At 39.1% G+C, this 16,335-nt stretch overlaps 1 protein-coding gene across 4 annotated transcripts in view; it reads left to right on the top strand.

Annotated features, from left to right (window-relative positions):
- The first annotated feature begins 1,014 nt into the window (after nt 1-1,014).
- LOC134751053 (nucleolar protein 4) overlaps nt 1,015-16,335 on the top strand; it is a 158,799-nt gene continuing 143,478 nt past the window's right edge. The window contains exons 1-2 of one of the 4 annotated variants that reach the window (XM_063686391.1): nt 1,015-1,154; nt 1,575-2,148. In XM_063686391.1, the coding sequence (XP_063542461.1) occupies nt 1,630-2,148 (519 nt within the window). In that variant the 5' untranslated portion in view covers nt 1,015-1,154; nt 1,575-1,629. Of the gene's footprint in view, nt 1,155-1,442; nt 2,149-16,335 lie in introns of those variants that run through there. The other 3 variants (XM_063686389.1, XM_063686392.1, XM_063686390.1) reach the window with 3 other exon arrangements.

The following is a 16,335-nucleotide window of genomic DNA, read 5'->3' on the forward strand; positions in this document are numbered from 1 at the left end:
GGAATTTGAAGGTTTATGACTTAAAATTATTAAATAAAGCTAAATTTGGTATTTTTTTATTAGATTCTCAAACCATTTATTTAATGATAATTAATATCGAACGAACCATTATCATGAGCGTTTTACGTTTTGTTATCTGTCAAGCTACTTAAACACGCTCCATCCAAGGTCAAATTACTTTCCCCACTAGTGGATAAAATGCGTTTTTCCCCGCTTGTTTTAAAGGATAATAGACGGCTTTCCGAGCTAGTGAGGGGAAAATAAAAATTTCGTATTGTTGATTGATCAAGCGCGGGCTAAGTGTATTCGTTTCATTTTTACGAGCTTTTATTAGGGTTCCGTACCCAAAGGGTAAAACGGGACCCTATTACTAAGACTCCGCTGTCTGTATGTCCGTCTGTCACCAGGCTGTATCTCATGAACCGTGATAGCTAGATAGTTGAAATTTTCACAGATGATATGTTTATGTTGCCGCTATAACAACAAATACTAAAAACAAAATAAAATTAATATTTAAGTGGGGGGCTCCCATACAATAAACGTGATTTTTTTTGCTGTTTTTTGCGTAATGGTACGGCACCCTTCGTGCGCGAGTCCGACTCGCACTTGGCCGGTTTTTTAACTAGTCCTGAAAATTTTTTTTTGTAATTTTAATCTTCTAAATTATTCTAAACGGCGGAGCCATACATTTATTCAGCTTTAAGCTATGCTCGCGAGGTCTACAGCGACTACAGCTGACAGAGCCACTAGTTATATATGATATGTATGACCGTACCGTAAGCACATAACTTCACACAGCGAAATCAGATTGCATCTAACGCCCATCAGCGCGCGATCCTTATACAAGTCAGCCTAGTTCTAGTTCCCGTAACACAATAGCGTCGCGTTATCTTGCAAGTGCGAGCATTATCGCGGCGCCCGGCAGGCGATCGGGCCGATTGTTTTGCGGACAATTAGCGTCCTGGCCCGGCCCGGCCGTCCCGTCCCGCACGTGCGGCCCGTGCCGCGCGGGCCAGTACGCCGCGCGTGTTCCTCGCGAGCGGTTCTCCGGCTACTGATCCGGCCCGCCCGCGCGGCAAACAACACGTTCATCATAACCCGGTACTTTTGCGTTCCCCGAAAAATCAAGGAAAAGTTTTCCCCGACACCTGTTGGTATGTTTGAGGAGTTTGCGTGATTTTTAATAAGTTGGGGATTGTGGAAAAGTTTTTCGGAATTTATTGACACCTGTATAATACCTAAGTTTATAGGAAGTTTTCGAGACAGAAAAAAATGCCGTTATTAGATAAATTTTGTTAGAAAGGGAATTAGGTGATACGTAGAATGAAAAGCGAGCAAATAGAAACTGCCGTTGTCACTAAAACTTTTCTCACATCCACCCAGGACTCTCCTTCAGGTCGGCGCGAATTTTGTTCTCAAAAGTTACCGTCCGCAAAGTTGTACGCACGCGACGGAACTTGGAGAGTTCTCAACTTTGCTCACAACAATCCACGATCCCGGGTGGTTTAGGCAAAAGTTCAGCGGGAACAAAAGAGTACCGGGCCCGAACAATAAAAGTGAATCCTTGTTTCCAGGACTAATTAAAAATAACTACTGAAATGTTCACGGACTAAGTGCGAGTCAAACAAAATGGCTGCTGCCATGATTGCTGATCGAGGACTTCGTAAAAAGTTGACACAGGAAGCTATTCCTGTGAAAACTCCTAAAAAGCCGTCGAAGCGCAAATCGACCGCGGGCGGCTCAAGGAACGACAAAAAGAACGAGCAAAACAACAACAAACGGCCGAAAGTTCACACCGGAGACCCTAAACTGGATTTATTTGAGACTTATCAACCTTGGGTCATCCAGACTTATGGAGATTTGGCTAAAACCAAGACTATAACACTTAAAAAGTACGCCAGGATCCTTCGTACGCTTCGCGGGGAGGAGTGTAACAGTTCGGACAGTTCAAAGTTTCGTTTTTGGGTGAAAGCGAAGGGTTTCCACGTGGGGAAGCCGCCGGGTTACGAGGCGAAGCCGGCCGACGGCATCGTGTGCCGCTACAGCGTGCAGGACGCGGAGGGCTGCGCTAGGAACCCCGAGGGGAAGGAGATCTACACCGGCTCGCAGAAAGACCCGCCGCTTTACATCCCTACACCACCGTTAAAGGTTACTCCATTCCATTATTACGTGTTATTGTCTTTTCTTCTTTATTTTTTAGGGTTTCTAAATGGTTGCGGGCTACAAATGTCTGCAATAATTTACGCCCGTCGCTCTATTTGTTTCCTGTATGTTTTATCTTTGCGTAATCACTAATGTTAAATCACATTCAGGTCTATCGCGAATTTATTTTGTTACCTTTATTTTCCGACCTTTCGACACAAACTCGATAAATAAATATATAAACCGGTGAAGTGCGAGTTCGTTTAACTCGCGCACCGAGGGTTCCGTATGAACTTTAAATTTTCTCATGTAACTATAATCACGAACTTTTGACCAGAATCATAAGTAATAAGCGTAATGTGTATAGCCTCATCTATCGGCAATGTATGTTGATTTTTCTGGGATAATTCTTTATCATGTATTTGAAAGAAGGTGGTTTTAGCGTAATCTCATAGATATTTCAAGTATAAAAAACACCCGCAAATGGGCTTAAATTGCAAATTAAATTACAAAATGTTTTTTTTATAATTATAATAAAAAAATGTTTTGTAATATTCAGTTTGAGTTCTTTCAAATGATGTCCCACTTGACCTAGCAACTAGACTTTGAAATTTTGCCCCCTCTTTATATTAGGCATTTTCCATAATTATAAAAAATATATATAAAAAAATTATACTTTCAATGTATTTGGGTTAGCGTTTTTCATGACTATTCCAAATTTCAAATCTATAGCTTAATTAGTTTTCGAGATATTTAGCTATGTGACAGACAGACAGACGGACAGAGTCGCAGTGTATAAGGGTTCCTTTTGTACCTTTTTGGTACGGAACCCTAAAAATTGATAATTTCGGTAAATAAAGGCAACAAAATAAATTCGCGATAGACCCGATTATAGTTACTTACTCCGTTGGCTCAGCGACCCAAAATAAGACTTGGCCTCCGACACAAGACAGTTATAAATGTGATTTAATTATGTGTTCAAAGCGAAAAGCTGTTTTCGTCTTTTGAAGCTTGAATCCCTCGCTGCACTCAGGACTCCGTTTTAATTCCCTCGCTTCGCTCAGGAATTAACTCCTAACACCCTCGCTACGCTCGGGAGTTAAATCTAGAGACCCTTATCGTCAGGATTCAATATCGCGCCCGTGACATAAAACAGTACTTTATCCCCTCGGTGTATAATTTTATAACATGAGTTAGGATTAAATATAGGATTCTGGTCGACAATTTGATTTTCTAATCTGACTTCAAAATTATCACTACATAGTATAAACAGTCTCTTTCCGCTCTGTATGTATGTCTGTCCCTATGTATGCTTAGATCTTTAAAACTAGGCAACAGATTTTGATGCGTTTATTTATTTATTAGATAGTGATTCAAGAGGAAGGTTTATATGTACAATTTGTAAAGGTTTTGTGTACGAAGCCGGGACGGGTCGCTAGTGTAACTATAATTCGAACAGATATAGTACTCTTTATTGTACAAAACACAAATGTGGCACGGTACAGGGTAGGCAGTACAAAAGTCGAACTTATCCCTTTACGGGATTTATTCCAGTTAACCTTTGAGTAGATGAGAATTGATGGAGAACGGTAGAAAAATATAGCACTGAGTACAATAGACTAGAAGAAAGTCAATAAAAATATAAAAGGGCGAAAATAAATAAAATAAGGTAAAAATATGAAGTTTAGAAGTAGAAACTTAGAATTATAATTACTATATGATGACTAATTAAATTAAAGGCAAAAGATAATTTAAGGAAGACATGGAAAAATTCACCGACGCGAACTTGCTGCTCCAGGATACCATCAGACCATTAAAAAACCCGCCTAATCATAGCCAGCCTGTTGTGATATTCTTGGCCGACAATTATCCTCAAAACAAAACGAATTCAAGGCCTTTCTTTAATTAGTTATAAATTAATCTCAAAAACCTCAAGATTAACTTGTTGCTTCCGAGACAAATTCAAGAGCGCAAACTTGTAGGGTTGTATAACCACCGACTGTGACTCGCATGAATCAGAAACAGGTGATTTTCTGACACAGAATCACCAAGCACACATAAGTGTACAACAGATAACTAACTTACCTCTTTATCATTTGCTTTAGTCACGACAAGGAAAACAAATTTGAGGCGAGTGTTTTCATATGTACGCCAGTGTTAGTTACGAGTTACGAGCCACTGCCTGGTCCACCTCTGAGATTTTTAACATGACATTATTTTAATACGTTTACGAAATTGCTAAAAATTTACGATTAATGCCAAAGGTCCAATTGAATAGGGACTTTCCAATGCTCTATTTTTCTGTTAACGTCGTGATCAATAATACCCTGGGGATGTGGGGATTCAACTGACATTGTCGGGAATTTTGTAGATATACCGGATCAGTTCTTTATTTCAAATGAAAATGACACACTGTTAATTAAGCCAATATGCGCTCCCAAGGCGCTCCTAAAATAATGAGCCTTTTATGATATGTTAACTACATTCTTGGGTTTGTCTGTACTTGACATTTGTTACAGAAGCCTACCGCGAACATGGAAGTTAGCAAATTTCTGACATCTTTCTTTTTGACTCCAATAAAGGCGCAAGTAGAGATAGTTGCTCGAACGTCGACTATCGCGGTTAGTCCAGATGATGCCTTGATGACACTTTCACACACGCACACCTCGCAGAGATCAAAGAACAGGTGATGTGTGCCACCTCGGCACCAGGCGCGCATGACGCCCGCGGAGCTCCCACATCATCATCATTAGGCGGCTCGTTTATCATCCAGCGCGATTAGATGCCACCGCTCGGACGCCTGCGGCTTGTAACCTCGACGTCAATATGCTTGCACAAGCTTTATTACAACGTAAGAAGGCTCAAATTTGTAAAAATACCTTAGAATGTGTGAAACCGGTAGACTTGTTTACGGCTAACTAAGATAGGGGCTTAGCCTTCATTGGTTCAATCAATTGATTTGACAGAGGGCACTTGCAGCGTTTGAGCAAATGTTTTGAATCCATTTATTATAAGAGGTTTGTTTCCTTAAATAAAACTCAATTTATAAAATAGAATATTAACAATTAACATAATTAAATAATAATGAATGACAAATAAGCGTAAAGATATTCTAAAGAATGTAGAGTCGTAATTAAGCTTGATGTTGTTCTGTTTCCATCGGATATTCAATTCCAAATTTTTAAAAGGCGCTACGTGTAATACTAAAACGTGGAAACATGGGTGTTCCATTCGATCAAAATTGGGAGTAGACAAATTATCCAAATTTTGTCTTGTACTCTTTAAGATAAATAACCCCATAGCAAAGACTTTTTTGTTTGCTATTTAACAATTTTACTATGTTATTTAACAAACACATATCACAGAAAGAATATGGGTCAAAATCATATAAAAACCGGCCAAGTGCGAATCGAACTCGCGTACGCCAAAAACGGCAAAAAAATCACGTTTGTTGTGTGGGAGCCCCACTTAAATATTTATTTTATTCTGTCTTTAGTATTTGTTGTTATAGCGGCAACAGAAATACATCATCTGTGAAAATTTCAACCGTCTAGCTATCACGGTTCATGAGATACAGCCTGGTGACAGACGGACAGACAGACAGCGGAGTCTTAGTAATAGGGTAGGGTCCTTTGGGTACGGAACCCTAAAAATTATAAATACAAATAAAAAAAATCATTTATCCATATATGTATATACCGGTTGTTTCCTGTAACAGGAGCAATAAATTAAACTGGAGGCTATACGCCTCAAACTGACCAACATTTGTTCAGCAACTTTTTTAAATTATTAAATTTTTAGATTATACATTTTTCATAGTAATTAAATATTATTTTCAATGTACGCTGCCATCTGTGTTTTTGACGTTGCTTGTCACCCTTTAAACATAACAAATTTTGCAATACATTGTGTCTTGCGTCCTAGAATAAACTTAAAAGTGTAATGAAAATCAAAACACAAGTTATTTTTAAAAGTTGCTGAACAAATGTTGGTCATTTTGAGGAGTACAGCCTACAGCTTAATTTAATGCTCCTGTTACAGGAAACACCTGGTATACATTTTTTGATATTTTTATTTTTAGTTTTAATCGTGTGTCAATAGATGGCAGTAAATTTACTGTGACTACAAAATTTACTATGACAGTACCCCTCTATCTATATATTCTCTTTGCCCATAGTAAGGCTAGAGCGCACTATTATGGCCATTATCCGAAAGGACTCCCTTTCAAGCTCTCCACGAAACGTATCACTTGCCCAACGCCCGTATCATGTCATTTTCAGCCATACAAGTGGCGTATTAGTTATTCGTGGCTTCTGCCGGCGGCTGCGCGCCGGGTGTTCGAACGTGCCAGGCGGGCCGCCGCGCTCGCCTCATTTATTATTACTGGCCACCTCTCATGTTTATTAACCTAACTCACCTGAACCTGCCTGAACTCTGTCTTAACTGCTATCAGCTAAAACTCTACGGAACCGCGAAGCACCTACTGGAGAAACTGTGTGATAAATGACTTGGAAACTGCAGCACCGAGTTTCTTAAATATTGGATGACTGGTTTATCCCAACTATTTCAACTAGACCAACACGCTCGTTTAAAATAGACTACCAAATTCTTGAAATACCAAAATCTGCCTTTATTTTAGAAACAATCAAATAATCAATAATATAATCCGCTATTTTAAAAGCTTTATCGAATGCAGACCAGCTAGACTTCGTAATCGTTGCCACTCATTTAAAATTACTACATTGCAACGTGCAACTCGGGTTCAAACTTCTCCATGTTACTCGTAGTGTTGTTATCATGTTGTATTGTCAATAAAAAGCACATTACTGTTTTTGAACCGTCGCCCCAAACTACTCCCTTCACACCTCAAGATTCAAGTATTCAAGTACAAGGCAGGTACTAGACAGTAGAGTACCTCAGAATACCTACTGAGACCTAATATGATGAGTACATCAATAAAATTTATTTAATCGTATGGCTGATAATAATCAATAAAATTAAATGATATTGTACACAGCCTCAACGTATAAGTCCTAGTAAAAGTATAAGTCGTGTCACTGACAATTTTAAGAAATTTTGTCGTGATTAATCGTGATGATCAATTCCAACTTGAAGTAATAAAATCGAAAGAAAGCTAATATCTTAGTGAACAATTGAAGAAGAAATTCTGATACTCGTTAATTACAATACAATACAATCATTTATTAATAAAATTAAATTTTTACACATAGTAATGATATTATAATACTATTCTAAATTACATTATTATTCACATACATAAAATTATTAAAATTACAATGCATTATTAAAAAAATCGTGATAGAGTTAGAGATCATTTAAATATTTGTCTGCATGCAAACTTTTTGTCCTCCTGAAGAATAAAATAACAGTTGGAGCAGCTAATAAGCGACCAAGTGTGTTGTCAAGGTTCGTGCTTTTATACAGACGAACACTCTAATATAGACAAATTAGCACATCTTCTCGGCACTTAAGTTTACCCTTCTTAAGTACTTTCGATTACATTTCTATGGAGCAAATATAGTAGTTACAGAGAAGATTTTCGGTTTTTAAATTTTAATACCTACCAGTCATAATGATTCATTACGCAATATATCAGCACCTTTCCCTGTTCTGAAATTTTAAACAAACGCTTTCATCCATGCAATCCAGAATTCAGGAAAAACGACCAGCTAGGACAATAGCAGCCGTGAGTGCAGCCTGAGGCCGTGAGGCCTGCCGATGTGTGGACGATAAGCTCGATCGATTAACTACACCACTCTTGTTCGCTCGTCGCCCGAGTTGCTCGAACTCTGCTCACATCATGCCGCCTTAGTAATTCATATCGAATGTATCGATGATTTCTGTATTGATTGCGCTCGATTCTCGATAGTTGTTTAGTTAGTCACTCTCATCATGGGAACCCAGATATGTTTTAACGAACTATATATTTAATTTTGTTATGATTCATTTCGATTGAGAATTTCCAATTGGTGTTCCATATTCATAACTTCATAATTTCTGATTTAATGATGTTAGTTTCTGACTATTTCGCGTTGCATTTCATTTAATACAAGCAAAATCAATTAAAGCGGGTCAAACGCTCTTCGAGTTTTATTGGCGGTCCCAGTAAAGGTGGTAACGTTGGATCGATCACCGATCAACGCATTTCATACTGAGATGCTCCGAGTTCAAAATAGAGAGTAGACATGTACGCGTACCTAACTCCCGAATTTTTCAAAATCATGCTATTTATTGTATTCATTCTCCTTGGCTCTGAATATTTAAAAGTGAATCGAGATAATATAAGTACATAAACGACAACTCGCCATAAAATATCCTGATGTTAATTGAAAACTAGTTCAAAAACTGACATGTCGCCACATAAAGCCACTTGCCTTTTTTACACAACGGATACAAATCCTGACTGAACGTCGCTGTGTGCAGCCGTTCCCTAAATACTAGAGGTAAATATGCCGTAAATTACGCTGTGTTAAAATACTCGATCCCTTAAACCCCTTCGGTAAAATTAGAAGCATTATGCAGCAAAAATATGGAGTCACCCGGATGCAGCCGCAGCCGTGGCAATTAAATTATTCCGCGTCATCTGAGACGTGTGCATTACTGAACCGCTTGCACAGGTCGGGCGAAGCTGTTGGCTTAGCATTAAATGGGGGAAAATTGCCAAGGAAAAAATATTCGGGTTACGCTGTTTGTGTTGGGAGCTGGCTGGGTTTTACGAAGTAGGAAATCGGCTTTTGTTTTCTGAGAATATTCTTGTGCACACATTTTTCTACGAGTATAAGAACTGATAGGTAGGGCTTTTGTTTTCTGATGGTCATTTTAATTGAATTTAAATCTTCGCAAATGGCAATGATGAGTCAGATAGTGTATTTTGAAGCTCATCACAGACGATGAATTTCTTTTAAGTTATCAATTCATCAGCATCACTCATGTTAAATATTTCACGCCTGGTTGACGACAAGTATGACAAGGACTAAACTCCACATTGTCAAATATTGTTACAAGTGTACCACTCTCTCATTCATGACCAAACCCAGGCAGTGATTAGGAAATTAATTTGTACTACGTTTTAAGTTTTTAACGCTAATTTGAGCTAAAAATATACATCGTAAACATAATTGTTAAGTTTTAGTGGTTTGCCACGCCTTTTGAACCGTCCGTGTCCAAACCCTGTTCGGACAATCTGCCTCACTTTAATTTCGCAAAATAATCCCAAATAATTTCGTTTTGCTTCCACTTATTGTAAGTTATCGACACGACCTTTTGTTGCATCTCTCACGCCAACGCTGATGCAAATGTACATCGTCATAAACATAATGCTAAAAACCGGTTAGCCAGCACATCGTCCGTGCCCAAACCTCGGTTGGACAATCGGGTCACTCCAGAACTTTATAATCCCATATCTGCAACGGCCATTGTAAAAATTACGCTATAAATTCGGCCCGGGCCGCTCCCGCCGCGCGGCGAGCGGTCGGCGCGGGCCGGTCGTAAATTATGGCGCTGGCTGGTGCGGAGTGGCGCGGAGGCATGGCGGGCGAGGCGACCGCGACATCACAAAGGCGCGGCAAAAAAATATAGATAAGCCCGTAGGGTAGGGACGCACGCACGGTTGTTAGGGGCTTGCGGTCGCTTTAATGAAGGGCGCTATGATATCGGGTCGAACACGGGTGATGGAGATCTACTGAATACGTGAACTTATCATTAAGAGTGTATTCGGAGCTAGTTTTGTATTGTTCTTCTCAAAGATTTTCGATTAACTTTTTGAAGTGATAAGCATTTTCGCCCTGAATTATTTAATGAACCTTTTCGAAGCAGTTGTGGTGTGAAAATTGTTAAAGTAATAAATAAAATGTTATATAACTTATACATATAATCGTTATAATATAGTTTTCACCATACCAGCTGAAGCCATCAAGAGAGCCTTTACTCTCTTGATTGTTCAAAAACTGATGAGAAAGTTGCATTTTATCCACATGTGGGGCAAAGAAATCAAAAGCAAATTTTGAGTTGTTTCTTTATGTTGGCTGGTAGAATTGACTTTTAATTGATGATTTTGAATGATACAGTGTATTTAATAACATTCATTCTGAATTGATTTGCTTTGATTTTATTTGATATTGTTAGTATTTTCCTTGTGTTGGTGTGGTGAAAACTTTTGTGTTTTACGCGGTGGCAAAATTTGTTTAACCCTCGTGCCTTGAAAGCTTGAAACACTCGCAACGCTCAAGATTCCAATTTTGGAATCTTTCACTTGCTCAGGTATCAATATTAGCACAAGAGGTTAAACAACAACTTTGCCCCCTTATAAAACAAATAATTATCTTATTAACTTTACTAGGTACACATTTTGTCCAAAATATGAACAGTAAAATTTTAAGAATCGCCGGCCGCAAACCTGTGCTGTGATAACTGATAAATAAATGGTTCTTTAAATTAAATACGATCATTATTTATTATGCAGATAATATACAGTCTGAATTGAGTAAATCATATTAGATTATACGAGTAAGTGTACCTAGAGCAAATTTCAGTAAAGGCTGAGAAAGTATTAGTATACTTACAGATGTTCTTTCCAGAGAAAATAGTAAAAGACAAACAAGTCTGCAAAGAAGTCTCAGTAAAAGGTACTAAAGTTATTTGCCGACTGTTCTCTTGAGGTTTTACAAACATCAAGGTAATCCTAGCCCTTGAATGTAAGTACGTTGTACCCTCATAAATTCAAATATAGTCGGTAGCCCGGTCAGTCGTTAGTACTCATTAGGGTCCCACCTGGTTTAAAAACACAAAAGCGGACAAAAAAACCGAAACCGCATTCGCATTGCAGGCGTTGGTCTGGCGGTAGAGTACCGGGCTCACAGCGGAGCGGTGGAGATAAGTAATTCCGTGCCGGGCCTCGGGGGGGCGGGAGTGGGAGTGGGGCGGCGGGGGGTAAATGCCCGCGCGGCGGGTAATTGGTTCGCGCCGCCCGAGGCGAGCCCGTAGTATCGCGCTTTAGCGACGGCGCCCTCCGGTGTCGGCGCGAATAGAACACAACTGGAGACTTCCAACATTATTATTTTGTTTTATTTCGGTTTGAAAAGTATGGTTATAGTTACTGTTTAAAGCACAAATATGATGATATCATCGTTAATTAATATAACTTTGAACACACAATATACTAAGGACTGAGTTAGATGAGACATAATGTTCTCCTCTTCTTCTTCCTCAGCGAGTATGCGCCCACTGTTGGGCATACGCCTCTCCAAAACTCCTCCAAGCAGCCCGATTTGCTGCTTCTCTCCTCCAGAGTGGGCCCGCAATCTTTTAAAACAAAATGTTGATATCACACAACAGTTTTTTGTTGTACTTCCGGGAAAAAAAATTGGGGAGCATGAACATTTGTTTATACCACGTCGGTGGCAAACGAGCATACGGCCCGCCTGATGGTAAGCAGTCACCGTAGCCTATGGACGCCTGCAGCACCAGAGATATTACAAACGCGCTGCCGATCTCCCTAAGCTACAACAAGTCCATAAAAAACTATGGACTTAAAGTGCTCGTACTGATAAAAATTTTGAGCACCAAGGCCACCAAGTAATTCGAAGATAAACAAAAGTCGTATAAACAAATTTGTCTTTACCAAATCTATAGAATGGCAATATCCTTAAATGATATGATTCAGAATTTAAAACCATCTTTAGGCTCTATGCCTATATATTTTCACTTCATATTCCTTTGGAATAGAACAAAACTAGAGAATCATTTCCAAAACAAAATATATGTGAAACAAACCAAGAGAAGTATTAGGTATTTTTCAACCCTTACAGTTTCTCTCCAAAAAGTATAAATAATACAAAACTTTATTTTAAACACACAAAAGTTGACTACTGTCATGCTTACGCCACAACCTACAAATAAAATAAGCGCGGTGTCGACTCCACACCTCCCCAGCTCAGCTGTTTGTCATGCCGCCGCGAGTTATAGCTATGTCATGCGGCCACCGGCGCGCCACTTTATACATCCGACGCTACCGCCCGCCAAGCTCGTCTACACCTACCTTCATATACCTATGTTTGCTGTTCCTATAGACGCGGTGCCTGTGGCTTCGTACGAATTTCGAATTTTCAAAGTTTTGAATGTCTCTTGTAGTGTTTTGCGAGCCTGGTATAATGGGTTGCGAACGTTTCATGGAAAGAAATACCGTTTCTCGTAGGTGTTATTTGTACAGTGACATACACACTGTAGGTAGAAACTACTACATCAGGAGCCCGTTTATCAAAAGCTTAACTTGTAATTAAGCGAATGTCACTTTTTGACAGCTTTTGTTAGAAAGGGACTTCCACTTGTATTACAAGCTACAAGCTTTTGAGAAACGGACCCCGGGAGGCATATTATGTGTTTATCGTGTATGAATGTGAGAAAGTTTGCTCTGCTGGCTTTTAATTCATAGATTGGACTCTTAAACGCGATTGTTATTATTTAATTAACCCATAAATGATCGGCATGTCTTTGTCTTTACTGTATTGGCTATATAATTACATTTCATAGAATATTTCTAACATAATGACATACAAATTTAATAATTTCTTAGATAGAAAACTAACTGAAAAGTGCCAAAGTCACGATCTCTACCTGGCAAGTCCAATGGGTATAATAATAGCGAACGAAGACTGAAGTCGGGACAGTCACGCCAACTTTAGACAAAGCCTAGAGCTAAAACTTTCAGTGTCAAAGCGCGGTCCAATATTCTGGTGCTATATATGTATCCCTCAAAAGTTTACTAGTATCAATCATCGTTTTCAACACCAACTTCTTATCTATACCTGCATATCGGTACATCTTCTGTGTGGCTTATTCTCGACTGAGGTACAATCAACTAATCATAATTTCCTTCACATTACGTCCATTACGTCCTTCATCATCATCATCATCATCATATCAGCCCTTTATCGCCCACTGCTGAGCATAGGCCTCTCTTCCAGTACGCCACTTGTCCCGGTCCTGAGCAAATCTCATCCAGAAGTGACCCGCAATCTTCCGGATGTCGTCCACCCATTACGTCCTTACAAACACATGTCAAGTTCGATAAGTCATAAGGATAACCACAAACTTTCTTGGTAGCGTCAAACCAGGTAGGGATAGGTATCCGTTCTGCTTTTGCGTTGGTCTGCAAAAATTTAGCTTTAGTAGTAGAATATCGGTATACTTGTAACATACTCATTTTTAGGGTTCCGTACCCAAACGGTAAAAACGGGACCCTAATTAGTGTTAGGGTCCCGTTTTTACCGTCCGTCCGTCCGTCCGTCCGTCTGTGTGTCTGTCTGTCTGCCCGTCTGTCTGTCACCAGGCTGTATCTCATGAACCGTGATATCTAGACACTTGAAATTTTCACAGTTGTTGTATTTCTTTTGCCACTATAACAACAAATACTAAAAACAGAATAAAATAAATATTTAAGTGGGGCTCCCATACAACAAACGTGATTTTTTGCCATCTCATGAACCGTGATATCTAGACACTTGAAATTTTCACAGTTGTTGTATTTCTTTTGCCGCTATAACAACAAATACTAAAAACAGAATAAAATAAATATTTAAGTGGGGCTCCCATACAACAAACGTGATTGTTTGCCGTTTTTTTGCGTAATGGTACGGAACCCTTCGTGCGCTAGTCCGACTCGCACTTGGCCGGTTTTTAGTAACATCAAAGAGCCGAACGTCACAGAGTGGCTCGGAACTCTCGGAAGCCAAAGTTTTTCCACATTATACATGATGTACTATAATTTTTATTTATTTATTTAGCGACTATAACGCAGCAACGCAGGCTTCGTCAGGTTTCAGGGCTAGGTTTTTCAATAATTTTCGATATTCAACTTGTTACTTTTAGCTGTGTACCTAAATTAACTGGCAGGACTGAGCGTTACGCGCCTGTACATATAATATCGGTTATTTATTCCGGTGGTTGTGGCGGGCAAATCTTTTGTTATTGCCGCGCATGAAGTATTCCGTGTTTCGGCGCCACGTGTAATCCACCCCCAGTGTGAACTAAGCCTGTATCCGGGCGTGTGTACCATTGGCTTTATATTCTGCGTTTTGCTACGTATATGTCGGTGTATGTTGGTTCAACGTGATCATATAACGTGTGCTGGGCATTGAAGATTTGTTACATATGTAAAAGTAACTACCACAATTAAGACTTGACTAGTTTGTGCTTACAAATGCTAACTTTGTTTATGTTTAGGCAATAGAGAGCAGAGAGCACCAATTCCACGAAACATTTATTAGACACATTTTGACGTCAAGTTATATTACCCGAATTCAACGAGTAAGGTAACTTCTATTCTGTAAGAAAATAGGTGTCTCAAAGTTGGTCAAAGTGTTACGTCACTGTGATCAATCACCATTTTTCGTAGGCCCCTAACCTAAAAACTGTCCTTGCTTTGAGTCTACAAATAATAAATGTTGATAAGTCTAAGAAAAACCTCTTAATGGATTGGATGTCAGGTGACAACTACCTTTAAGCTAGACGTCCGAGTGGTCCACACTGTTCTAGTAAATAGATAGATAGAATACTCTTTATTGAACACCTGAATAAAAGATACAGCTTCATGTAAAACAATTAAAGATAGATGCAGACAGGCGTATATACATGGCAGCATGAGGCAGGAGGCAGGAGTACACGTTATCTTTAAACTTAGGTACTTACGCCATTAGCAATAGAGAAAACAGGGTGTATTTGTGCATTAGCATATTGAGCATTAACTTGTTCACCTTATAAAGTCGACGAAATACGGGCTAGCTCAGTATGTGTCTAACATTTAGCTTTGCGACATCTCATATTTCAAATTTCTTGCCTCGCGTAGAACCGGACACCGGACCCCGCAATAAGCTGCAGAATGGACTCCACGAGGCACTAACTCCGCAACATTCGTTACTGTCAATGGCTCTGCGGAGAGCCGCTAGGTTGTAAACGACCCGAGTAAGGGATGAGCCTAGAACGATCCCGGTGGGAGGAGTTTCTAATGTTTATCAATAATTAATTTCGTTTATTCACCTTACTAATTGAAAATAGATGTTTAATTTACTAAGTATACTAAATATGTAAATAATGATTTCTATTATTTTGTACTTTTTCTTTAGAAAGAGTCGCGTTTCACTTTTCGGAGGTATCTAGTCTAGAATACAAATATTGAGCACGCCGTAGTGAGAGATGTTTGCAAAGCCTATTTCCGTGAGTCGATTAAGTTTGAATGTTGCATACAAATGAAGAATGGCGATCCCAATATTATAAAGTACTATGTGTTAATGATACAGGGTGAAATCTCATTATAATTGTACTAAACAGTCAACCTCATCGACAATGACTATGCTAAGGAAAATCACAAAAACCTTTCTTTTATTTCTTTAAGCCTTAATTGTAGATACTTTAACCCCCACCCATGGTAAAACACCTTGTACGCCCCGAGAGCACCAGGTGCTGATAAATTAATAAGAGCGTGCTCGTTCGTGCAAAACTCGTATAAATAATAGTAGCTGACAATCTTAAGGTGCGCGCAATGAAGCATGAAGAACAGGCTCAGCGGGCATTTAAGAGGATCGAGGGGCGTCGAGGGCATTAGGTGCACTTTGACTTAATACTTGCTCTCGGTAACCCCTGAGTCCCTGGTATACAACTGTTTTAGCGTGGACACTTTTCGACACAATTCTGATAAAGTCGTAAGTTTCGTAAGAAAGTTTCTATGTATGTCGGTATGTATGTATATTTTTCATGTCACTGATGTCACTATAAATGTTCTTACATAAATATTACTGAATTTTGTTTTAAGTTTATTTGCAATCACCATGTCATTATACATAGAATAGCAGTTGACAGCGATAATTTAAAATATTTGAAAAACAATTCCTGCTTCAGCAATAAATTTGAAAAATATGTAGCAACAAACGAAAAATCGCATTTTGAACAAACTCGCGGATATTTACTAGGGCATAGAAATCGCAATAAATGTTTAATCAACAGGTTCGCAGTCGATACATGAAATGTACAACAATTTATTCTTCATTCGTATGAAATATCACTAAATCAACTCCAACCGCAGACACACTCGAGGTGTATTAAGGCTGAGATTCGCGCGAATTTGATTTAGGATTTAATGTGGTGTGTAGAAAGTGCGGCGTGTAGCGGCTGCAGGGTATT

This window comes from Cydia strobilella, chromosome 21 (genome assembly GCF_947568885.1).
Source record: "Cydia strobilella chromosome 21, ilCydStro3.1, whole genome shotgun sequence".
In the NCBI taxonomy this organism is placed as follows: Eukaryota; Metazoa; Arthropoda; class Insecta; order Lepidoptera; family Tortricidae; genus Cydia; species Cydia strobilella.